We start from the raw sequence: 25,378 nt of genomic DNA on the forward strand, positions 1-25,378 counted from the left end.
TTCTCCTTCTTCTCCTCCTTCTTCTCCTCCTTCTTCTCCTCCTTCTTCTCCTTCTCCTCCTTCTCCCTCTCCTTCTCCCCCTCCTTCTCCCCCTCCTTCTCCCCCTCCTTCTCCCCCTCCTTCTCCTTCTCCTTCTCCTTCTCCTTCTCCTTCTTCTTCTCCTTCTTCTTCTTCTTCTTCTTTTTTCTCTTGATTGTACTGGGGATTGAACCCAGGGTCTTCCAAATGCTTAGCAAGTGCTCCACCACTGAGCAACATTCCCAGCCCTTCTTATTTTATTTTTTGGCAGCACTGAGGATCCAATCCAGGACCTCACACATTCTAGGCAAGTGCTCTAAGCCACATCCCCACAGAACCAGATTAGCCTTATTAAACATGAAAATAAAATTGTTATCTTTAACTTGGATGAAGACGGTGAATTGTCACCATTTCTCTGAGTAAAAAGAAAATAAAAGGAGCCATTAAGGCCAATCCAGGCATATCCCACCAGAGCTAATTCAATTCCCCTTTCAAGTTCTCTCCTCAGTCCTACCCTGGCCTCTTGGTCTTTGTGTCAGCACAAAAAGAAGGCTGAGGAGAAGAGACACTGTAGTAGAGAAAGAAAATACAAAAGGACTCAGGGAAAATCAGGAAGAGCCTTAGAGAAGAAGAGATGGTATCAAACATGTCACATAGCTGCTTGAAAGATCTCTTTTTTGTACTTAGAATAAATACATAATGACTTTTTTTAAGAAAGATAACTTTATATTGCTTATCTTTCCTTAAAAAGTTTAAGGTATTTTAAAAAATTATCTTCTGTAATTTAAGGACTAAAAGGAAAAATTAAAAGGTCTGAGCTAGCATTACTCCAAATGTATCTTGTAGGTTTTTCAGCTATAGAATCCATAAAGAAAGTCGCTGGTGAGTAGCTATTTCCTCTGGGGTAGCACCAACGCTAGTGCCTTGATTTTTTTTTTTTTTTTTTTTTTTTTTTTGTGGTACTGGGGGTGGAACCCAGAGGCTTTCTACCTCCGGGCTATACTCCCAGACCTATTTTATATGTTATTTGGAAACAGGGTCTCACTAAGTTGCTGAGAATCTCACTAAGTAGCTGAGGCTGGCTTCGAACCTGTGCGATCCTCCTGTCTCAGCCTTCCAAGTGCAGGGATTACAAGCATGAGCCACCATACCTGGCCAGTGCCTTGATTTGGCTAAGAAGAGTGGACCAACTAAAACCCACAAACAAAGCCAGGCGTGGTGGCGCACACTTGTAATCCCAGTACTTGGGAGACTGAGACAGGTGGATAGCAAGCTCGAGGCCAGGCTCAGCTACTTAGTGAGGCCTCCACAACTTAGTGAAACCCTTTTTCAAAATAAAGAATAAGACAAATCTACACACCTATAGTCAACTAATTTTGGAAAAAGGGGCCAAACTTATACACTGGAGAAAAGACAGCCTTTTCAACAAATGGTGCTGGGAGAACTGACTAACCATTTGTAGAAAGATGGAACTAAATCCTTACCTCTCACCATACACAGGAATCAACTCGAGATGGATCAAAGACTTAGAAATTAGACCAGAGACTGTGAAGCTATTAGAGGAGGGCATAGGCTCAACACTACAACATATAGGCACAGACAGTAACTTTCTCAACAAAATCTCCAAAGCTCAGGAAATTAAAGCAAGAATTAACAAGTGGGATGGCATCAAACTAAAAAGTTTCTTCTCATCAAAGGAAACCATTAAGAACCTAAAGAGAAAGCCTACAGAATGGGAGAAGATCTTTACCAGCCACCACTCTGATAGGGGGCTAATATCCAGAATATACAAAGAGCTCAAAAGAGTCTACACTAGCAAAACAAATAACCCAATCAAGAAATGGGCAATTGAACTGAATAGGCACTTTATAAAAGAAGAGATACAAATGGCCAATAGATACATGAAAAGATGTTCAACATCACTGGCCATCAGGGAGATGCAAATCAAAACTACACGGAGATTCCATCTAACCCCAGTTAGAGTGGCAAGCATAAAGAAATCAAATAACAACAAATACTGGCGAGGATGTGGGGAAAGAGGAACTCTTTTACACTGTCGGTGGGAGTGCAAACTAGTTCAGCCACTATGGAGATCTGTGTGGAGATTCCTTAGAAAACTGGGAATAGATCCACCATAGGATCCAGCTCTACCACTACTGGGTATTTTTCCAAAGGGCTTGAAACTACAGAACTACAGCAATACATGCATACCCATGTTCATAGCAGCACAATTTGTAATAGCCAAAATATGGAACCAACCCAGGTCCCCATCAACAGATGAATGGATTGAAAATTATGAGAAATACACACAATGGAATTCTACTCAGCTATAATGAAGAACAAAATCATGTCATTTGCAAGAAAGAAGATGGAAGTCCTGGAGAGCATTATGTTAAGTGAGATCAGCCAAGCATAGAAGGAGAAAGGACATATGTTTCCTCTAATATGCCCAAACTAGGGAGCACTGGGGATACCAGAGGGGCTCCAGATAATGAAAGGGAACTCTCAGCAAAGTTTGAATGGAAAGATAGGAGAGGATGAAGGCTGAACTTGATTAATGAGGGTCCACATCCGAATATGTGTAAAAGTATGAATATAGCACGGTTACCCTGGACAATCATTGTTGGGAGGGGGGAAAGGGAAAACAGGTGGGCAGGAGAGGGCACCAAGTACAGTTTAAATGTATACCATTTATTTTCAATAAAAAAGTATAAAAATAAAGAATAAAAAATAGGGCTGAGTATGTAGTTCAGCCCCTGGGTTCCATCCCCAATACCAAAAAACAAACAAACAAACAAACAATAAAACAAAACCCATGAACAAGTCAAAAAGGAAGACTGGCCCCATGCTGAGCTCCCTGGCTTATGTGGAGTGTGGTGTGGACCATACTTGAAAGAGCGCAGCGTGCTGCTCTGCTACTGTTTACAGAGGGGAGGCACTGAGCAAATACCTGAGTGGCCCATATCTAAGTGGCAGGTTCCTTTGGGAAACCAGAAAAAGCCTGTGGACATGTGCCAGAAATCATTATACATACCTAGAGAAGAGTTCATAAAATGACATCCAAAATATCTAAGCTCATAACAGCAGAAAATAGCTATATGCTTTTAAGTGACATGTCCTTTGTTTATATGTTATACTACTACACGGGCTAAACACACTGTCATTTGTTCAGTGTGTCAACTGGAAGGGACAGCCTTACCCAACAGTATAGCTTAAGGGAAGTATCACTAATGACTCCTCAATGAAAAGAACAGAATCGGGAACTGAAACAAGCATTTTTTGTGTATTTTAGCTATATTAAGAAATGTAGTTACTTTGCTAAAAATTGAATGTGTTTTTTGAAATATTAATCATCAAATGTCACAGCGAGAAGGTCCAGACATCTACTCCAGTAATGCGCAAAAAAGGAAGCAGAAGTCCAGGCGGTTGAGAGGCTTGCTCAAAGTTTGTGGCTTTTGGGGAATCAGGACTGTATTGGTTTCCTGAGGCTACCATACCACAACCCAGCTGCCTAAAACCAACAGACATGTATGGCCTCAGTCCTGGAGGTCAGAGGTCTGAGATCCAGTTGTGGGCACAGCTGGTCCCTCAGAGGCTGTGAGGGAAAATGCACCCATGCCGCTCCTCGCTCCCAGTATCCTCGGCTCCCTGGCTTGGGGGCGGCATCCCCACTGCGTCTCCACATCATCTTCCTCTGCGCACAAGTGCTGCTGAGCCCACATTTCCCCTTTTTAAGGACTTGAATCATGTTGAATTGGGTCCACCCTAATGACCTCATTTACCACTTTTCAGACCTTAAACTAAGCTCAATGTTTTGAAGTACCAAAGGTAAGAATGCCAACATACCTTTTTAGGAGGATGTAATTCAACCCATTACAAGGATGATCAGTAGGACTCTGATCAGGACCTGGGCAGAACCCAGCTCCCCCAACTCATGCCAGTAGCCCCTCTTACTCATTTTTCTGTTACTTGGAAACTGGGTTCCCCAGATGGCATGCCCTACCTGAAAAGTCAGATATGACTTCCACCTAAAAGTTCATATGTTGGGAAAGACAATGAATGAAACATTCAATCTCCAGCAAAAAAATAAACAACAACAACAACAACAACAACACCCCAAAAAACTATCATCCCATTTGGTTATGAACATTCACAATTTTCTATGTGTGTGTGTGTGTGTGTGTGTGTGTGTGTGTGTGTGTGTGTGGTGGTGGTGGTACTGGGAATTGAGCTCAGAGGCATTCTACCTCTGCGCTACCCCAGATTGATTTTCTTTTTTAATTTCTTACATGGAAATAGGGCCTCTCTAGGTTGCTGAGAGCATCACTTAGATGCCAAGGCTGGCTTTGAACCTGTGATCCTCCTGTCTCAGCCTCCTAAGTACTGGGATTACAGGCGTGTGCTACCATGCCCAACATCACTAATATATTTTAACTTTTAACTTCCCCTCTTACACAAAATGTCCAAAATATTCCTGCAAGAGGTTCCTTTTCATCTCTCAAATGTCTAGTATTCCGAGGAGGAGAGTATGTGGAAATACGACTGTGGAGGAACAAAAATTGACTCCTCATTCCACCCAGAGCTGCCCCTCTCTTAGCCTGCTGAGAGAAGCCACACAGGTGCGGAGCTTCCTCCGGTGAGAAGGAAGCTCAAGGGCCTCGACGTCCACCAGGCCTCGTCTCTGCCGCCTGGTCGGAGCATCGAGCACCATCAGAGGCACAGACGCCCACGCTTGGCGCCTCAGCTTCATGGCATTCTGCAGAAGCCTCTGTTCAAACTGTTCAGTCATCGCCCGCCCTGCTGCCCAAGTATCCCTGAGTCTGAAGATCACTGTCACACTGTCTCACTATTTTTCATTATAAATTAATGACATCTGTAACACTGAGTCATAAAAAGTCTATCCAAAGAACTGTATTAAAAATTACATGGAACCGATTTCTCTAAGTGGCCTCTTGACAAACACATTACCCGCCCTTTTCCATTAAGGAGTCCTTTCGAATCTTCATCTACAGCTGGCCTTGGAAAATTGGGAATTATGTTTTACTGCAAAAGATCTGACACGTTATTATAGTTCAGAAAATGAACAAGTAAGAGCTGAGTAAGTTTAGACTGTTGCTGGTTCTGCTGTTTTTCTTTTTAACCCTGGAAAAGCTACTGCCTTAAGGAATCATTTTCTACAGAGAGCAGAAACATGTGGTGCTGGAAGGGCATGTGAGCTACTCCAACCCAACCCTCTGTTTACTGAGTGGGAAAGAACAGCTGTGGATTAGAATCGATTGATCAAGGGAGCTAACAATCAACACTTACTTGGACCCTTTTTGACTACTGGAAAGAAACAAAGCCAGTCTGAATGGAGAGATACAGGCATCACTTTGTTCTAATAGGAGCCTGTTCTTTCAGACTAGAATCCTTTCCAAAGGGCACTTTTTAAATGCTCTTAAGAAATGCTAGGGTTGAAAGTTTAATGTAGCTAACTTGATTTAAAATAAGGAACTATTATTTAAGGAACTACTAATTGTCTTAGGCAGGGCATACTGGCGCGTGCCTGTAATCCCAGTACTTGGGAGGCTGAGACAGGAGGATCACAGGTTCACAACCAGCCCCAGTAACTTAGTGAGGCTCTCTGCAGCTTAGTAAGAGCCTATTTTCAAATAAAAAATAAAATAGGGCTGAGGGCGTACCTCAGAGAAATGCCTCTGAGTTCAAACCACAGCACAACAACAACAACAACAACAACAATAATATCAATGATAATTCCCTTAGACTTTAATAGTTTGTAAACAAGTAAACAAGTTGCGCTGCCTTGGCTATATGACCTGCCGCATCATTTATCCCAGGGAAGATGTTTTCTGGATCACTGTTCCTGTATATATTCCCTCTATTACCAAATTCATCCACACCTATGACCTAAACGTTTACACATCTGATGTCCATATACATCAGCCCCAAGCTTCTTTCTCCTCTATGTGTAGGGAGGAACATTTTTACTGAGATGTTGTAAGGATTAGAAAAAAAAAACTTACAGGAAAGTGCCTGGGACAAAAGGTTACAAAGCCTGCAATTCTGGATTCTCAGCGGAAAGCAGCACCTTCTCTTCCTTGGCACTCCAGCAGCATTAGGTGCTTATCCATCTGTCCACTGAAAGGCTGACTGATGGGGACTTGCCATATACTACGTTGGATATCGCTAATTAATCACCAGAGTAGTGAGCTCCCAATAAAAACTTCTTGAAGAGGTAAATCAAACTCCTCGCTAACAGTAGCGGAGGTCAGTTCTAAATTGCTTCATGGACACTATATCGGCCTTTGTAAAGATTGTCAAGATTTGACTCTTCTAGACTCAATTTTGCTAGTAAAATGAATTAATAAAAGGCTATCTCACAGCAGACAAGGAAGCAAGGAAGAATTCTTTCCCTCACCCATCTTAGGTACATGACTGAGGCCCTCATAACAAAAGATAGATTAACGAGAAAAAAGCATGCACAGTTATTTAATATTAGTTTTAGGTGACATGGGAGTATTCATAAGGAAATGAAGACCTGGTCAGAGAAGTAAGCCTAGCTATTTTTTTTGGGGGGAGGGGGGGGTCTGGGGATGGAGCCCAGGGGCATTTGACCTCCGAGCTACACCCCTGACCTATTTTTTATTCTTTATTTTGAAACCGGGTCTCACTGAGTTGCAGAGGGCCTCACTAAGTAGCTGAGGCTGTCCAAGAACCGCGATCCTCCGGGTCTCAGCCTCCCGAATGCTGGGATTACAAGCGTGTGCCACCACGCCCGGTTTAAGCCTAGCTATTTCTTACACTAGGTTTGCTGTGGAAGTGGATAGTCTTACTGAGGTATAACTGGATAAAAAAGTATGATCTAATGATAACAGGAAACACAGCAAGGCATGTTTGTTCAGACTCTTCTGTGACCCTTTGTCTTCAGAGATAAGAACACACCTTTTCTCTGGGTACAGGGAGGGCAGCCCTCCAGTAAGAGCCTTATGACCTGCTTCAGGAAAAGGCCAGAAACTCCTGCCTAGGCTTTGTGACCTGCTGTGGGGAGAAAGACAGGGTGGGGGAGGGGGAGTCCTGGCTGCTGCTGGTTCACAAAGGCCGAGGTGCCACATTGGGGCAGCGTGTCCTGGACCCATCATGACCCTGGGATCTTCTTGGGAAGGCATTAACTCGAAAGTACTTTCCTTCTTGTTTCTGATTTCCTTTATAGTCCAGAATTTTCTTGATAATCATTTTGCTTGCTAGTAAAGTTAAAGGGAACACAATAACTCATTCTAAGTTAATTACAAAATAATTTCCTTGGTGTCACTTACCTGTAACAATAAAATAATAAACAAACATGAAGAGTGAATGGTTGAGACTAATGAGTAATTATCACCCTGGAAACTAAGATCTCTAACTCTGGAAAAAAGCAATGTGAACAAATATGTTCTTTTAAATTTAATTAAATTAATTAATTTATTTATTTTTTGGTGGTACTGGGAATGAAACCCAGGGGCCTTTTACCTCCAGGCTACACTCCCAGACCTATTTTATATTTTTTATTTGGAAACAGGCTCTCTTAAGCCAACGGAGGCTGGCTTCAAACCTGCGCGATCCTCCTGTCTCAGCCTCCCAAGCACAGAGATTACAAGCGTGCGCCACCACGCCCAGCACAAATATGTTTTTTAAAAAAACAGTTTTGAGCCGGGCGTGGTGGCCCACACTTGCAATCCCTGCGCTTGGGAGGCTGAGACAGGAGGATCACAAGGGTTCGAAGCCAGCCTCAGCTACTTAGTGAGGCTCTCAGCAACTTAGTGAGACCCTGTTTCCAAATAAAATGTAAAAAAGGTCCGGGAGTATAGCCCGGTGGTAGAAAGCCTCTGGGTTCCACCCCCAGTACCGCGAAAAAAATAAAAAATAAATAAATAAAAATAATAAAAAACAGTTTTGGGCTTGGAGTATAGCTCAGCAGTAGAATATGTGCTTAGTGTATGGGAGGCTCTAGGTTGGATCTCCAGCACTGCAAAAATAAACAAACAAATTGAATAAATAAATAAGAAGCTTTACTGGGATAAGTTTGCATATCATCAAATTCACCTGTTTTAGATTTTCAGTTTGATGAGCTTTAGTAAATATATACAATTGTACAACTGTCACCAAAAAATGCCTATTTAGGAGGCAGAACTAATCACAGGAAAGACATCCATTTCTAGCTTGGGCCTACCTTTCCTCAAAAAGGCACAAATTCTGATACAGGAGCTCTATCACATGAAACAGAATAGAAAATCCATGAAAGCTGACATTTATTATCCCCATATTGGGGCGGGATGGGGGAGAAATCAAGCATCCACAGGTAGAAGAAGCAGTCGAATCCATCTGACTATTGTGCGGTACTCCAAATCAAGACTTCCTTTCAATGAAATTCAGAAATCTAATGAACACTGCTATCCTTAGAAACAAATATCCAAAATCAATGGCCTCAGTGTCTGCTGTCCTGCACGGGAAAAACACATTAACGCCCTGGTAAGATCTCTTATTCTATTATACTTCTAATATATTTATTTGAAGACTGAATGAATAGATAAGACTAATTTTTTGGTTTTGTTTTGCAGAAGAGAATGAATGACAGCACTGAAACCTGGAAAATCCTGCTTAAACACATGAGTATGAGTAGTATGTGGTGACATTCGCTTTTTTAAAAACCAGCATTCAGCTTGAATATTACTTAAAACTGTCCATGATGTTGAAGATAGGTGATGGGAACATCAATATTCATTACATTCCTTCTCTTTAATAGTTTTAAATTCTTGCAGAAGAGGTGTTTCTTAAAATTAACATACACACTCAACACACACATGCACACTCACACATGCACACGCACACACACTCTCATATTCTCTGAAGTACGAAGCTGATTCATGTAAGTTTTACAGAAGGCGCCCTTCTCTAGACAATTTTAACTTTCCTAAAAATAAACATGCTGGTCACCAACCCAGCGAGGGCAGCAGCTCAAGAGTGCAGTGTCATGGCAGGTGGAGAGTCAGTGATTACAGGAAGTGAAACAGATCAAGCAGCATCAGTACTGATGCAGCAAGATCTGATTCTATGGGGCAACCTTCTTAAAGTAAGCATTTCATAAGAGGCAAGAAGACTTTGCACAACGCCAGCAGCACGGCTTGGTGTAAGTATCAAAGCTGCAATGCATTTTCTATCATTTTGCCCTGAAGGAAGTACACAAGGACTGCCAAGTCAAAAGCAAATATGGAGGCTCCTAACTGACTAGGAGACTCTTTGAAATGAATTCAATAACTCGGAATTTAAGATTTAAGGCCAGATGCATGCTACTAAAGTTGGGTCCTTTCCTGGTTCACAATATCATCTATATTCAGAAATTTTAATAGGATGAAAGTCTCTTTGATACTTTTGATTTTCACACAGTTTTGGATTCATTGCAATGCATATGCACACTGAGGGACGTGAACCACCTTAAAATGCCACAGCAATCAATAAGAAAGCAAGTTACAAACGTAAGTAGAGCAGTAATTATGACTGTGCTCATCCCCAGTAACCAAGAGAACCTTCTCAAGGGTCAGGTATTCCAGATACCTCTAGGATGCCCCTGAGGACTCTCTACACGCAGTAAGCACTCATTATTATGTTCTGTAAGGTCTAGCTACAGGATTGCCAGGAAGAAACTTTAAAGTTTAAGTTCTTTAAACCATGAAGTACGATTGTCATAGCACTATTACAGAAGTACTATTCTTTATTATTCAGTATTATTCCAAATAGTACTATTAATAATATTTTTTATTCTTTATTTTTTTGAAACAGGGTCTCACTAAGTTGTAGAGGGCCTCCCTAAGTAGCTGAGGCTGGCTGTGAACCAGGATCCTCCTGTCTTAGCCTCCCAAGTACTGGAATTACAAGTATGCGCTACCATGCCTGAATAGTACTTCTGAATAGAATTTCTGAAGGAATATGCACCCTGTTTTCAGAAAACTGCCATGGCCCAGAGTGAGCACAGATAGGTATACATGTACTAAGTTGACTGTTCCTGCATCAGGGTCAATGGAGCAAAGGACCTGCCCACACTCACCTGCAGCAGTTTGCTATGGGGTAGAAAGCTCAACACTTTAGTAGGATGCATCACTCAGGAGGTGCAGGCCCACGAGCAGAGATCAGCAGAGGGGAAATAAAGAAGATGCACAGACTGGGATCCTATTTCTCCAAGAGAGGCCATATTGGAGCTATCTGGGGGCAGGGCCACCACGAACCCCAATGGTACCCTTATGTTGGTGTGCTCTTAGCCACTCATGGTCCCTGTCATGAAATACCCTTTCTCAGGTCAAGCTGGGTCTGTGTGGATTTATTACTTCCTTCCAAAGAGCCTTGACTAGCAGTGACACCAGGGCTCTAAAGAAGATGCTAAGTTCTCTTGGGCAACTTTTGAGATCCCCTCCTGTGTTCCACAGGGATCCTCTCCTTCCACCCTGTGGGAGCTGGGCTATAGCAGGGCTTCTCAGGGCACTTCGGGGCCATGCTATGCAGGACCTCAGGACACCACCCCATGGCCCCTGAGCTGGTCAGGTCACAGCAACCACAGGGATCCGGCATGGCCCTCCACAGAATGCACAACTCCCAGGGAACCCTGCTGAAAACCCCAGGCTCGGACGTCCCGTAGGCCTCGGCTCCGCAGGGTACACAGTCCTGCATATGAAGAGTGGGTTCATGTGTTTGTCCAAAGACGGCTAGACAAGGGGGTGAGGAGCACCACGCGGGCCAGGGAGCCGGAAGCTGGGGAAGAGGAGCCGCCTCTCACTGGCTGCGACTGAAGCCACAGCTCCCTGGAGGAGAGCAGAGGCTGCCAGTGGTGTATGCATGCGCCAGCAAGAGGCCAAGCTGAGTTATGGTCAACAGCTCAGAGGCGAGAGTCATCCAAAGAGTACTCCGCCACCTCTGTATCGGCAGGGGTTACTTATTCCAAAGAGGAATAACTGACTCTTCGCTTGAGAGTTGGACTTGAAGAGAAAGTGAACGCGGCCGCTAGCAGACATGGAGAGGCTCTGGACCCACCTAGGTCTTTGGCCCGGGCTGCCACCATCCTTCCGTTTGGAGTTAACCACGGTCCTTATTGTACCACAAATGGAAAAAAAAAAGGAGGAAAAAAACAAACAAGGAAAACCTCCATGTGGATACTTAAATACAGGATATCCATATCTGAAATCTAGAGAAGTGGGAGTCCTGAGAGAGAATGAGTCTTCAAAGCAGACTCCGGTGTTCAGAAATTGCCTGGGACTCATTAAACGGCACTGGTGATTCCCAGAATGTTCAGCCTTTCTACAGCCTGCAGGATTAGGTTCTGGGATATAGCGATGCTTCAGACTGAAGCCTATCTTCTTCAGAATCAAGTCTGTAAGAAACATCTGCAGGTTTTGCTTAAGGTCTTAATTTGCTTGACAACTAGCAAGACAGTCAGACCAGCAGAACAGCCACAAGTTTTGGAAAAGAACTAATCAGAACTCTGGTAGCTTTAAAAAAAAAAAAATTACAAGTCAAACTACTTCATGAAGCACCCTGTCGGAAAAATATTCATTACAATGACTAATATCTATTTATTTATTCATTTATTGTAGTATTAGGGATGGAACCCTGAGACATTCTATCTCCGATGTTCACCCCAGCCCTAGTTTTTTATTCCTTATTTTAAAACAGGATCTCGCCGGGCTTGGTGGAGCACGCTTGTTATCCCGGTGCTTGGGAGGCGGAGACAGGAGGATCGCGCAGGTTCGAAGCCAGTCGCACTGGCTTAAGAGACCCTCTTTCCAAATTTAAAAAAAAAGTATAAAAATAGGTCTGGGAGCATGGCCCGGAGGTAGAAGGGCTTCCAGAAATACCCCCAAAATAAATTAAATAAATAAATAAATAAATAAACAGGATGTCACTGAATTGCAAAGTGCCTCACTAAGTAGTAGCTGAGGCTGTCCATGAACTGCGATCCTCCCACCTCAGTCCCCCAAACGCTGGGACTATACGCATGTGCTGCCACACTAGGCTCTAATATTTATTATTAATGATGATGATGAGCATCATTGATAATCCCTAATATTTACTCAAATGGCCACCTGGTCTTGTGCTAAGCACTTTCAATGTATCATTTCACTTAACCTTCATAGTAAAGATGATTAAAAATTCTACAATTAGTGCAGGAGGTGCTAATACTGCCGACCCAGAGAGCACACTTGGAGAACCGGCACTTTTTTGCGACTACACTCCTTCTTTTCTCCTATTCCCCTGAGTCACTGAGCTTTCTCACACAGGTGGTCCTGACATGTGGCCCGGGACTGAACGTGTGTGGCCCTGGTATCACTATGAGACCTAACCACAGGCTGACTGCTACCGCTGCCCAAGGTAACAGCCTGGATGCTGGCCACCCCGTACAGCGTTCCTTTGTTTCTGGACAAAAGTTACCTGAAAGGCCACACAACTGCTGTTCAGACAACAATGCACTGTCAAACTATCCAGGTATTTTTAAGCTCATTTTCTTTGTTTTTTTTTGTTTGTTTGTTTGTTTGTTTGTTTGTGGTGCTGAGTGTTGCCCAGAGGTGTTCTACCTCACTACACCCCAGCCCCCCCCCTTTTTTTGGTAATAGGGATGAAACCCAGGAGTATCTTACCTCCAAACTACACCCCCCGGTCCTATTTTTTAGTCTTTATATTTTTTGAAATAGGGTCTCATTGAGTTGCAGAGGGCCTCACTAAGTAGCTGAGGCTGTCCGAGAACTGTGATTCTCTGGTCTCTGCCTCCCGAGTGATGGGATTACAAGCATGTGCCACCAAGCCTGGCCAGTCCTTTGTTTTTATTTTTATTTTTGAAACAGGGTCTTGCTGGGCTGCTGAGTGTTTCAGCTCTTGCTGAGGCTCTCCTTGAACCTGTGATCTTCCTGTGTCAGCCTCCAAGTTCTGAGAGGTGTGTCTTACCACACTGGCTCTAAGCTCATTTTGTGTGTGTGTGTGTGTGTGTGTGTGTGTGTGTGTGTGTGGTACTGGGGGTGGAACCCAGGGGCTTTCTACCTCTGGGCTATACTCCCAGACACACACACACACACACACATATATATATATATATATATATATATATATATATATATATATATATAATTTTGGAAACAGGGTCTCACTAAGTTGCTAAGAGCCTCATTAAGTAGCTGAGGCTGCCTTCGAACCTGTGCAATCCTCCTGTCTCAGCCTCCCAAGCGCGGGGATTATAAGCATGCGCCACCACGCCCGGCTCTAAGCCCATTTTTTAAAGAGAAATAACACTCTAAGGATAATTTATAATACACCTGAAACAGATAAATAAGTTTGTCTTTTCTGAACTCCCAGTCTTAGAAAATACCCTAAAAATGCCCACAAAATATGACTAAATGCCTGGACATCTTTATATTGAATAACAAAAAGACCTCAATTAAAGTCTTCAACTCCTGGTGGCTTTAAAAGAAGGTCTCTATCAGATAATAAGGAAGGAAAAAGGGGAAGAGGGCCAACTCTAAGTGATTAGTGCTAAAATGAACAACTGTCCTAGAAGTAAGTTAATCTTCGCCCTATTTAACTAACCCTAGTATTTAACAGATGGTACAAAAACTTATAAAGACTTAAGTGGTTTCCAAGGTACAGCTCAATGTGGAGGCTCTGATTTCAACCCGGGCCATTCTTCCTCAAAGTACAAATTCTTCTACTATACCATGCAGCAAAGAATTTCTTCAGGAAAAATTTTGGTATCACAGAAAGTAGGACTAGATATTAGGCCCACAGAGATGTCTCAGCTCACAATCTCATTTATAAATTAGAAAACAGTCTTCAAAGGTGACCACTACAGAGCCTTCCCCTCCTTTGGATATGAACACCGCTCCTCCTATCAAGAGCTGGAGTCCGTCTTCTCTCCCTGTGACCTTGTGATCTGCTGACCAACAGATCAGGATGAAAGTCCGTGTACCAGCTCCAGATTTAGCTCTTAGAAGCCTAGCCACTTCCACTTTCATGTTCTCTGGGAAAGCCACTGCACGCTGTAAGGAAGCTCAAGGCAGACGATGAGACAGCCCGGGAACAGAGACATACCTTGGAGAAGAACTGATCACAGGAGCAAGGCTTCTGGAGCTTTGTAGCCCAGTCACTGAATGCATCCAGGTGGGCGCCCCAGGTCACCAGGAAGGCAGGAAAATGTCCAGCTGATATTCCGACCCATCACATTGTGATTTGGGGGTTGCTTTGTTATACAGACAGGGAACACAAGAAGCTGCCCAATTTGTTCCTAGTGAGCAATCAACAGCAAAGGCCAAAATCCAACCTCCTGACATTTACACACACACACACACACACACACACACACACACACACACACACACGTAAATAGAGCCCCAAACAGAACAGGCCCATGGCTTGGCCACAACATCCCATTCAGAAACAGATCAGCAAAATTTCTGTATTCATTTAGTCATGACTCAGACTTTCAGACTTGCAGGGTATGCTGGTGCAGCGTCTCTGTTTCACTACTCTCCTGCTCTTTCTTTAATGTTTGACACATTGATTTATCACCGCAAACCCCCCCGAGGATAGGGACAGACAGCTTTGTCTATGTTTCTAGTGCCTAACCCAGTGCCTTGCATGGCAGAGATAAATAAAGGCTTACTGAGAACTTACATATGAAAAGAATTAGACTAGTCCTCACTCCAAAGAATTATGATACCATGAACAAATAAGAAGTGAAGGCCAAGCCCCTCCAACGCCATCTGAAACATCACTGTAAGATCATTACTGAGGCCCGTGACAGGCCCAAGATGCTATTTTTCCAAATACTTTCACAACATTTGACCTTTTACTATTAATTTGATAACCAAAATGAATCTAGTGAAACAGATAAAACTATTATTCTTCTTATAGCTGAAGAAATGAATGCATAGAGGGGCCACAATGATTCATCCAAAGTCATCCAGTTTCCACAAGAGAAAGCAAAACATGAATTCAGGAACCCTAAGTAAAGTCTGAATCTAGTCTCATCTTCTAGAATCCTTTCCTCAAAAATCTGATGATATAAATTACAAGCACTATAAAAGAGCTGAGAGTAACACAAGCAGATTACGGAGAATCACGGAGATGACATCACATGCACCAAAGTATTAAAATGACATCTACGATGTCATTCCAAATCCAATATACAGTGACTTTTTCATGGAACGAGAACTGGAGTGCCAGCGCTGGTGCATGCCTCAGCACAATCAATGTTGCTGTTCCTTTGTGTCAGTGGAATGAGTAACCTTTTTCCCCTCCTGTCACACTCATAAAATGTGCTGAACCTGTACAGATATACACGAGTGTGTAGGGTAAACATTGATAGCATGGTGCTTCCAACAGTCTTAAAGCCAGAAAGTAACTATCACATGCTACTCATACGTGGCAAAGTGACACACAGAGGCCTAATTTCCCATATTACTTAATCATGGCTATTCCAAGAGGTTATGACCAGACAAGTATCAGAAAGGACAGTAAAAGGAGGAGGATCACAGGGTCAAGGCCAGCGGCAGCAACCTCGCGAGAGCCTGTTTTGAAACAAAAAATTAAAAAGGGGTGGGGAGTGGGGGGAGTGTAGCTCAAAGGCAGGATGCTTCTGAGTTTAATCCCCAGTACTGCCAGAAAAATACAATAAAAGACAGTAAACACTGTGCATCTTTCCATTATTTGGCTAAAGAGCAGACTGCTGCCTACTTCCATCACAGTGAGTAGGGAGAGCAGTAAGGAGAACGCGGCCTTCAAGAACTTCTCAGCCCTGATGGGTCCTTCCAGGCTTCACTGCTTAGACCAGGGCCGGGCTGGGCTCCCAAAGAGTTACAGGGACAGAGGGGATCCTTCCTCTCAGCCCATCACTGCCGGGCTCCTGGATCTGGAACAGAGGCGGGCTTATGTCACTCTGAGAAAGGTTTCCCTGAGGCCCCTTTGGGATGTTTCGGTGTTTGTGACTATTTTCCACGACAGCAGTGAGGTGTTACATCCTAGTGGAGTGAACTCTAACCCAGAAGCCATCAAAATTTTGTACATGGCATAACTAGGCTCTAGCTATCTACTGGGCAGACAGACAGACGCGTAGGATTTCATGATAATTTAGCAATGAGACATCGATTTTAAAGCACTTTAGTTGCTGTGCTTCCTGGGATCACAGTGTCTGTGGAGAAGCCGCTGTGTAAAACATGGAACAATGATGCCCTCTACAGCCCTCAGAGAGAATCCGGTCACTGAACTCATCTGCAAGAGAACGAGAGTCTATTTTCTAGTAGAGATTATTTTTGCACTAGAATAAGTAAGTAATAGGCCAGGCATGGTGACGCATGCTTTTAATCCTAGCATTTGGGAGGCTGAGATAGGAAGATCACAGTTTGAGGCCAGCCTCAGCTACTTAGGGAGGTCCTTTGTAATTTAATGAAACCCTGTTTCAAAATAAAGAATAAAAAATAACGTCTGAGGTGCAGCTGGTAGAATGCCCCTCGATTCCATCCCCAGTACTGCAAAAAGAAAAATAAGTAATAGAAGCACATGCTTTGTATGTAGGGTGGAAAAAAATTAAAGTATCAAGGTATAACACTAGGGATTCAGTTTTAATAAAATATCTTTAAGGACATAGAAGCAAATTTCACCTATACACTTTCATTTTGGTTATTAACAGAGGCTGTTTTCAAAAAAATTATTAAAAATATTTTCAAAATGGAATTGCAGACTCCTAAAAGAGAAATAGGCTGAGATGAAAGTGTGTGTGTGTGTGTGTGTGTGTGTGTGTGTGTGTGTGTGTGTTACCGAGGATAGAACCCAGGGGCATGCTACCTCCAAGCTACACCCCCAGCCTTATTTTATTTTTTTACTTTGAAGCAGGGTCTCACTAAGTTGAGGAGGACCTCTCTAATTTGCTGAGGCTGTCCGCAAGCCTGCCATCTGCCTTTCTCAGCTTCCCAAGTATTGGGATTACAAGTGTACATCACCATGCCCGGCTAAGATGAAATTTCTTAAGAAAAAGAAAATATATATATAATATGAACCACAAATGAAAGAGTACTACATTCCCAGAGTAGAGCTGAAAAAAGACCAGTAAAAGTAACTCTAAGCTCAAGTAATGGCCCTGTACTCCATGGGAAAAGAAAGTTTTTGTGTTTGGGACAAGGAAACAGAGGTACAGTGCAACTGAGAAGCGCTCTGGAATATTTAAGGGCTGAGCAGATACAAAAGAAACAGAACTCAGGTCCTTCTGCTCAGGGCATGCCACTGTCATAGTGTGTAAAGTGCACATACATATGGAGACCTGTAAGCAATTAAACATGTGTAGGACATAGTATGTGAGATGCACATACATGCGGAGACCTATAAGCAATTAAACATGCATAGAACATGACAACATAGGTTGTACATACTGGTCAGAAAAACAAAACAAAAATATAATCACCATGAAAAAAGTTCAGATCATGTGTCAAAGAAAACTGAAAATCTCTCATTAGTCAAGCCTTGAAAGAGCTGATGGGCATGCACCAAGGAAGAAAGGGGAAGAGATATGGAGAAGAAAATCACAGGCCAGCCAACTGCAGGGAATGACAATGTATCCATTTCATAGGAATAGGTGGCCCATGTTCCAACTTTCAAGATGGAAAAATCTTGTCAAAGTCAAAAAGGAAAGGGAGAGTAATTATCAGAGTGCCTTAAACCTAGCTGGAGAGTTTAGATTGGATCTGATGAAACCAATGGATTACTCTGATTACTTAAGCAAGGAAGTAACATGATGAAAATGGTGTTAAGAAAACACTACCCTGGCACTTGTCTAGATGAAATGGAAGAGCAGGACCAGAAAGGCAGAGAGATGGGCTGGCCACCAGAGATTAGCACAGAGCAACAAACAGCAAGGATTTCTTTGCAGCTTGAACTGCAAAGAAAGAGGAAAAGTGAACACATACTTTACTGAAGATGGAGGCTTCAGACGGGTGACTACGAATGCAGGACAGGAGTCTCCGGGAGCACCAGGGATTTTCAAAGCAGTTGCTGCTTTAAAGTAAACGATGATAAACAAAATTCTTAGTTTGAGGTTTTAGAGATCAAGTTAGGAAGAGACTTCTGGAGGCAGGTGGAAGGCTGAGAAATAAAGAGAGAAATAAAGAGAATAAGATGAGCTTATGCTCATGGGGAAAAGAAGAAGGAAGCCAGAAAACTAGGTGTCTGGACAGAAAGGCAGAGGGAAGGTTCAAGTCCACCAAGAGCTTTGTTTCAAAGTCACACACACAGAGCAGATGAGCTACTGAGTGAGAGCTATGAAAGAGCTGTTTGCTGGAGGTAGGATTACCTAGGTGACTGATGCTGAACTTTCAGGCATTTATTTGAATTCCATCAAGGGATCAGTGTCCATGCAGCTGGACGCACTTCTCAGGAGAAGGGCAGCCTGCACTAGTTGGGGTGTGCTGTTGAACACTACACAAACTCATTGATTTTTTTATGTCTTCAAAACATAAAGCTCTTGCCGGGCGTGGTGGCGCACGCTTGTAATCCCGGCGCTTGGGAGTCAGAGACAGGAGGATCGCGCAGGTTCAAAGCCAGCAGTGCGTGCTGGCTTAGGAGACCCTGTTTCCAAATAAAAATAGGTTTGGGAGTGTAGCCCGGAGGTAGAAGGGCTTCCAGGAACCCCAGTACCATCACACACACACAAAAAAAGACATAAAGCTCTTAAAAGGATCCAGCAGAACTAAGGAGGAACTGGAAGATGAGTATAAGTATCAGGAGAAGAAATACAGAGGTCCTTCTTTCTCTTTAAAGTCAAATGTCTTTCAAAACAGCCTCAGGTGAGCTGGGGATATAGTTCAGTGGTAAAGACCTTGCCTAGCTTGCTCCAGGCTATAGTTCAATCCCCAGTGCTGCAAAAAGAAAAAACAAAAAAATACTCATTTAAATTTACTTCTAGTCAAGAATATAAGTACTTAAAACATTTGTGAATTTTTTCTATTAGGGCATTTTCGTTTTATTTTTCTTAAAATTTAATAGGATATCAGCACCTGTGAGAAACGACTAGCATAAACTGTTCTGCAGTGTGGCACACAGACTCAGTGCAGCGATTTTCACATGAGCGCTGGGGACACGGTCAGTGCAACATTCCCCTTTAGGTGGACTGAAAACCCAGGACACGGACTTCAGTGATTCAGTGAGGCACACCAGGATGACAAAAGCCTGGTGACTGCCCGGTTGCTATTCAAGGGTCTCTTTCTCAGGAAATTTAAAGCACTGCTCTTCATGTTTACTTGTCCTATATGGGGGAAGTTACTATCAGTTCTTGGGAATATGTTTCTTTTTGTGATGGTCTAGGAAAGCCCAAATAAAAAATTAACTGAAATTCAGAGCAGAACATAAAGCTATAATTGCTATAAAATAAAACTGTAAAGAAAAACACAGATAGTAAAGATGTAACGAGTTGTAAAAATCAGTAAAAATCTGTCCTTTCCTCCTGAACGGTAATAAAACTTCAGACCGTTAGTAAATCCTTAGATGGAGAAAATGACTCAGGTTTCCCACCCTGGCCCCGAATAAAAACTGGACAACTATCAGCAGGAAAAGCGAAAGCGTCCAGCCTTCTGCTGGGTGGGGAGGAGGAGGAGGGTCATTACACATTCCCTGTGAAAGACAAAGCCAGATCCACATTCCAGAGAAATCTAGCTGGGCCAAGTTCTTCCTTAAGTACAGATTGGCCGGCCTGTCACTAAGCCAGGCCCTGCAATCTTCCCAGGCTGCCATTGCTAGGGAAGCCAGGAATCCCTTCTAATTAATCAAGCCCTCCCAAAGAAATTTTCCCACCCACAATAAAAGAGGGTGGGGGAGGGGAAGCGGCAAAGCAATTTTTTGTGGCTGAAAGAATTCTAGGCTTTGGTGTAATACCAAACTAATCCAAGAAAACAGATGCAGGAAGCAAAGGAAATGGTCTACAGAGACAGACAATGAGGTAGAGAAGTTTCACGGCACTGCTTAGCTGGAACCCGAGTTGAAAATTTAAAATCTTAATGTTACGGTTTGAGAATATGTTACGGTTCTGGGGAAACTGTCCCCGAGGACCCCTGTTAGGGTTCCGGACACAATTTCCCTCAAAACACAAAGAAACACAAAAACAGAAAAACTGCAGGTTCTTGTCCTGAGCTAAGGATAAGTATACAATAGCCCAGACTCTTGCTGAAGATTTAAAAGAGTTTATTAAAAAGATAGAAATATAAAAGATAGTAAAGATAGTTACAGCCCAATGCCATTCAGAAATGGCACTGGCGGGGGGGGGGGGGGTTTCGAACGAATTCACCAAACATACAACACGTGGACCAGACTTTTTTATACACATGACCTTCATCTTGTTCAAGTAATTCTGACATAGTAAACGTCCCTGTAAGGTACCTCCCTTGCCAAGCCAAGGTGTCTCCGTTCATGAAGGTCGACCCCCTCCTCCCATCCTAGCTAGAATATCCAATTATTATGTCAACCGGTCTTTAGAATGAGGATGAGGAAGTCCTAGTTCCCCTCTCCTGTGGACTTGCTAATTACCTCTAGCTAGCTTAATTTACATCGAAATAGTTGCCTGCTTTTTTGGGGGCAGAAACCAAGTCCTTTTACCAATTTTTGAAATATAATAATCAGAGCTTTCTCAAATCTTCCCAGGCCATTCCCAATACTGGTACATTAAGACATAATTATTATTAGGAATAAGGCCTAGCAACATTCTATAGTTTTTAAATACCTCTAAAGCCAGATGAACCCCTAAGATTTCCTGAGGTAGATACTATGCATACTGTTTTGAGGTAGAAAAAATAAAAGTAGGTAGAAAAGAAAAAGGAAAAATGAAGAAAAATGTAACTTTAAAAGTTTTGTGCTCTGCCGGGCGTGGTAGCGCACGCTTGTAATCCCCGCACTTGGGAGGCGGAGACAGGAGGATCACGCAGGTTCGAAGCCAGCCGCGCTGGCGTTAGAGACCCTGTTTCAAAAATATAATATAGGTCTGGGAGTGTAGCCCGGAGGTAGAAGGGGCTTCCAGGAACCCCAGTACCACCAAAAAAAAAAAAAAGTTTTGTGCTCAATTTCCTTCATCTTCAACCCAAGCCCGTCACAACCAAGTTTCTGGAAAAATTACATATATTTTCTAATTCATTTGTAATAAGTATCCAGAGAACTTTTAGTTATCCCACCTAAGAACAGTTAAGTAATTTAAGAGACTGCTGAGATCAACAGAGCCTACACAAAAGATCCAGAGAGATGACCAGACCACCAGAACAGGAAAACCATTCACTTATTTTTTGTTTGTTTTTTGATACTGGGGATGGAACCCAGGGACATTCTATCACTTTTTTTTGGGGGGGGGGGCACTGGGGATTGAATCCAGCGGCATTCTACTTCTGAACTATGCCCTATGTCCAATTTTATTTCTTATTTTAAAACAGGGTCTCAAGCCGGGCGTGGTGGCGCACGCTTGTAATCCCAGCATTCGGGAGGCTGAGACCGGAGGATCGTGGTTAAGGGACAGCCTCAGCTACTTAGTGAGGCCCTCTAAAACTCAGTGAGACCTGGTTTCAAAATAAAGAATGAAAAATAGGGCAGGGGGTGTAGCTTGGAGGTCAAATGGCCCTTGGTTTCCATCCCCAGACCCGCAAAAATAAAAAATAAAAAATAATAAGTAAATAAATACATAAATACATAAATAAATAAATAAATAAAACATGGTCTCACTAAGTTGTTGAGGTTGGCTTTGTACATGTGATCCTCCTGTCTCAGCCTTCCACATACTGGGATTCCAGGTGTGCCCCACATGGCCAGCTTGCATTCACCATGGCCATGTCCCTGGGCACTGTTAGTCTTTGCACAGTGACAGCTTAAGCCAAAGAGGTACTTACTGATGAGATAAGAAAGGCCCATCAGACCCTGAGGATGACCAAGCACCCTGAGGTCTTGTGAATTCCTACTGATGCCATCCTCACATAACTCCCAAGCTCACCCATACCAGGCTTCCCTGAAAAGAAAAACCATGAACCCCCAAGTGCTGTCACACAGGAGACAGCTTGCATTCTCTCTCTCTTGAATGTGTGTGTGTGTGTGTGTGTGTGTGTGTGTGTGTGTGTGTGTGTGTATGTGTGTGTGTGTTACTGGGGATGGAACCCAGGGGAATTCTACCTTCGATCTACACCCCAGCCCTATTTTTTATTCTTTTTATTCAGCTCTTCTCCCATGACAGTTTGACATTTTTAACGATAATTTCTTTTTTTTATTTTTATTGGTGCATTATATTCATACATTATATTGGGGTAAAAAACTTGTGTGTACAGACATGCACAAATCACTGATTTAACCCCTACCCAATTCCCACCCCATTCCCTCCCCATCCCTCTCTCCCTTTTTCGGCTTAGTGGTTGACTTCAATATGTTTAAGTACATTGTGTGTTTTAGAGATTTTCCTCTTTCCCCCTCCTTTCTCCTCCTTTAGGTTGTCTTGTTTGCTGCTCCATAGGATTTTCTTTTTCATCTAGAGTTCCTCCTATGACCCAATTCTCCCTAACTCTCGCATATTAGGGAAAGCATCTGATTTCTTATTTTTTGTGACTGACTAATCTCACTTAGCATAATGTTCTCCAGTTCCATCCATTTCTCTGAAAATGATGTAATTGAGTTTTTTTTTGATAGCTGAGTAAAATTCCATTGTGTACATATTCCATAGTTTTGTAATTCATTCATCTGTTGATGGACATCTTGGCTGGTTCCATAGTTTGGCTATGGTGAATTGTGCAGCTATGAACATAGATACACATGCATTAGTTTGGTAGTTTGGTTTCTTTTCTTTTGGTTAGATACCCAGAAGTGGTATTGCTGGATCAAATGGTAGATTTATTCCCATTCTTCGAAAAAGAAGGGCGAATTAATCCAAGTGAAGTATAAAAAATGAAATAAAGATAAGTAAAGAAACAGCTGAAACAGAAAATAAATATGCTACAGAGGAGGAAAAAATTCAAAGCTAGACACTGAAGCTCTGAAATAATTGATAAAATGAATAAGCCCCTACCCCCACTTTGGAGCCTTTGAAAGGTTCAACCCTGGCTACAGTACGTTTTATTTTACTTCGTATCCTGGAACCAGGAAGGAGGGAGGGTGGGAGAGGAGCTATCCTTGTGCCCTGGACATCCAGAAGAGAAAGAGGAATTGGAAATAACTCAGAAGTGATAATGAACGTGGAAATGAACTACCAAGTTCAGCTTCAACTTCTCAGTCTTCCAACCCTTTAATACTATGCTGGACACACAAATTAATACTCAGTTTGTAGATATCTCCTTATATAATATTTTCTGGCTCAAATGGATAAGTTTGCCCATAAATAACCAAAACTACACACTTCTTGGGAAAGGAGCTATTCAGTCGAGCTTTTTACTTCACTTCCTTGAGAAATGGTAACCCTCATTAAAATGTAATTGAAAAAAATTCTGTTCCCTGACCAAAGGAAACCACATGGAAACTTGCTGTCCAGTGCAGGGCCTTAGATGGTCGGATGAGTGTGGCGAACAGCAGGGAAGAGAGGGAACATCTATAATCAAACAAAAATCAAGCTCACACCTGTGTTCCGAGTTTACCTACCTACAAGGTAGAAGAATGCAGGCCAAGAAATTAACATAAAAGTTGGTCTAAATACTGAAATGCCAATGGCCCCAGCAGAAGTGAAACCTGAAACCACCCAAACGAGGCCTGGCAACCTACAGGACCCTAAGAGAGAATAAAATGGGTGGTGTTTTAAGCCACTCAGTTTTAAGGTAGTTTTTAGACATCAATAGGCTGTGAAAATATTTCTCTGTAGAAATAATGGGTATCAGAAAACAGTGGAAAAATAACTTTAGAATGAGAAGAAAAATAAATGTTTAAGCTACTCTTCTAAAACCAACTTCGGCCAGGCATGGTGGCACACTCCTGTAATCCTGATACCTGGGAGGCTGAGACAGGAGGATTGCAGGTTCAAGGACAGCCTGAGCAGCCCGGTTAGGCTCAACAGCCTAGTAATCAGAATACATGTGTAGACAAACAGTGAGAGTTCACCACTTACATACACTCACAGAAAGAAACACTAAGAACATATGGATACAAGAAGTAATTGTAAGCAACGGAATTTATAAATATGTTGGTAAATCTTCCCACTGACTTGGTTAAAAATAAAACTACAAAATTAGTACTTTAAAAATAGTGTCTTAACTGGTAACTGCTGTTACTTGTACCTTAATGCTTGTTTGCTTGCCTGCTTGTTTGTTTTGTGGTACTAGGGATTGAATCCAGGGGCATTCTACCTCCAAACTACACCCCCAGCCCTTTTTTTTTTTTTTGGTTTGGAAACAGGGTCTCCTGGCAAGGTTGCTGAGAATCTCAATATGTTGCTGAGGCTGGCTTTGAACCTGCAATCCTCCTGTCTCAGCCTCCCAAGTACTGGGATTACAGTGGTGCACCATCATGCCCAGCTTTACTTTGATGTTTGAAACTAGTATTTAAGACAACTCTAGCACACAGAAAATGGCCTAAAGAACGGCCAACATATGTGACAACATCCTCAAAATCTTATACTAACAACTTACCAATTTTTCCCTTTCCTCCCCCACACAGAATCCTCCCATCCCTCCATGCCAGACAAGGTCTCAGCCCCAGCCATTAAGGGATAGAGAAAGGATATTTACAAGAGGAACATGTAAGACAGTCAGGTAGGAGAACTCTCCTGGCATGCGCCCAGGAACAGCATTCGTCTCCTCTGCTGTCTTTTGCTTTGAGCTTCGTCTCACTTAGAAATCATGCTACAGACATGCAATGCAAATGATAACTTTTAACATTAAGGACCAACTTATACCCAAAAAGCATCTCACACAAAAGACTTAAAGCAAAGAACCCTTCATAACTATATAAACTCTTAGTTTTCTCCCCCATTTCATCTTTTTTAATTATAATGTGCCTACCTAAAAGTTTGTAGTACCAAACTTAAAAGTAGAATTAAAATCTATAACTTCAATTTTAAGTTAACCTAGAACTCACATTAGAAAGTGATCAACAATTCTAAAGGCGACTATTAAGCATTACTTACTTTAATAACAAATTTCTTTGATGCCATGGCTTATTGATTTTCCACAGTGACTACAGGACCTATATGGAAATAAAAAATATATATAATTAAGAATATCAAAATCTCTTTTTATTCAGGTACTATATAGGAAAAATTGGCTAATAATAAAATACCAATAGGCATTTGTTAGAAGGATATTCACTTGTAATTATCCCTAACCAAAATACTATATTGAATTAGTAATTTAAAAACTGCCCACAAAGAAAA

At 42.4% G+C, this 25,378-nt stretch overlaps 1 protein-coding gene across 1 annotated transcript in view; it reads right to left on the minus strand.

The window, feature by feature from the left end:
* SLX4IP (SLX4 interacting protein) overlaps nt 1-25,159 on the minus strand; it is a gene marked incomplete at both ends in the record, with an annotated part of 149,988 nt that extends 124,829 nt beyond the window's left edge. Inside the window, 1 exon segment of the mRNA XM_080716383.1 lies at nt 25,133-25,159. Within this exon segment, the coding sequence (XP_080572509.1) occupies nt 25,133-25,159 (27 nt within the window).
* Nucleotides 25,160-25,378: the final 219 nt, after the last annotated feature.

Source organism: Muscardinus avellanarius (assembly GCF_963383645.1).
Source record: "Muscardinus avellanarius genome assembly, chromosome: 19".
Lineage (NCBI taxonomy): Eukaryota > Metazoa > Chordata > Mammalia > Rodentia > Gliridae > Muscardinus > Muscardinus avellanarius.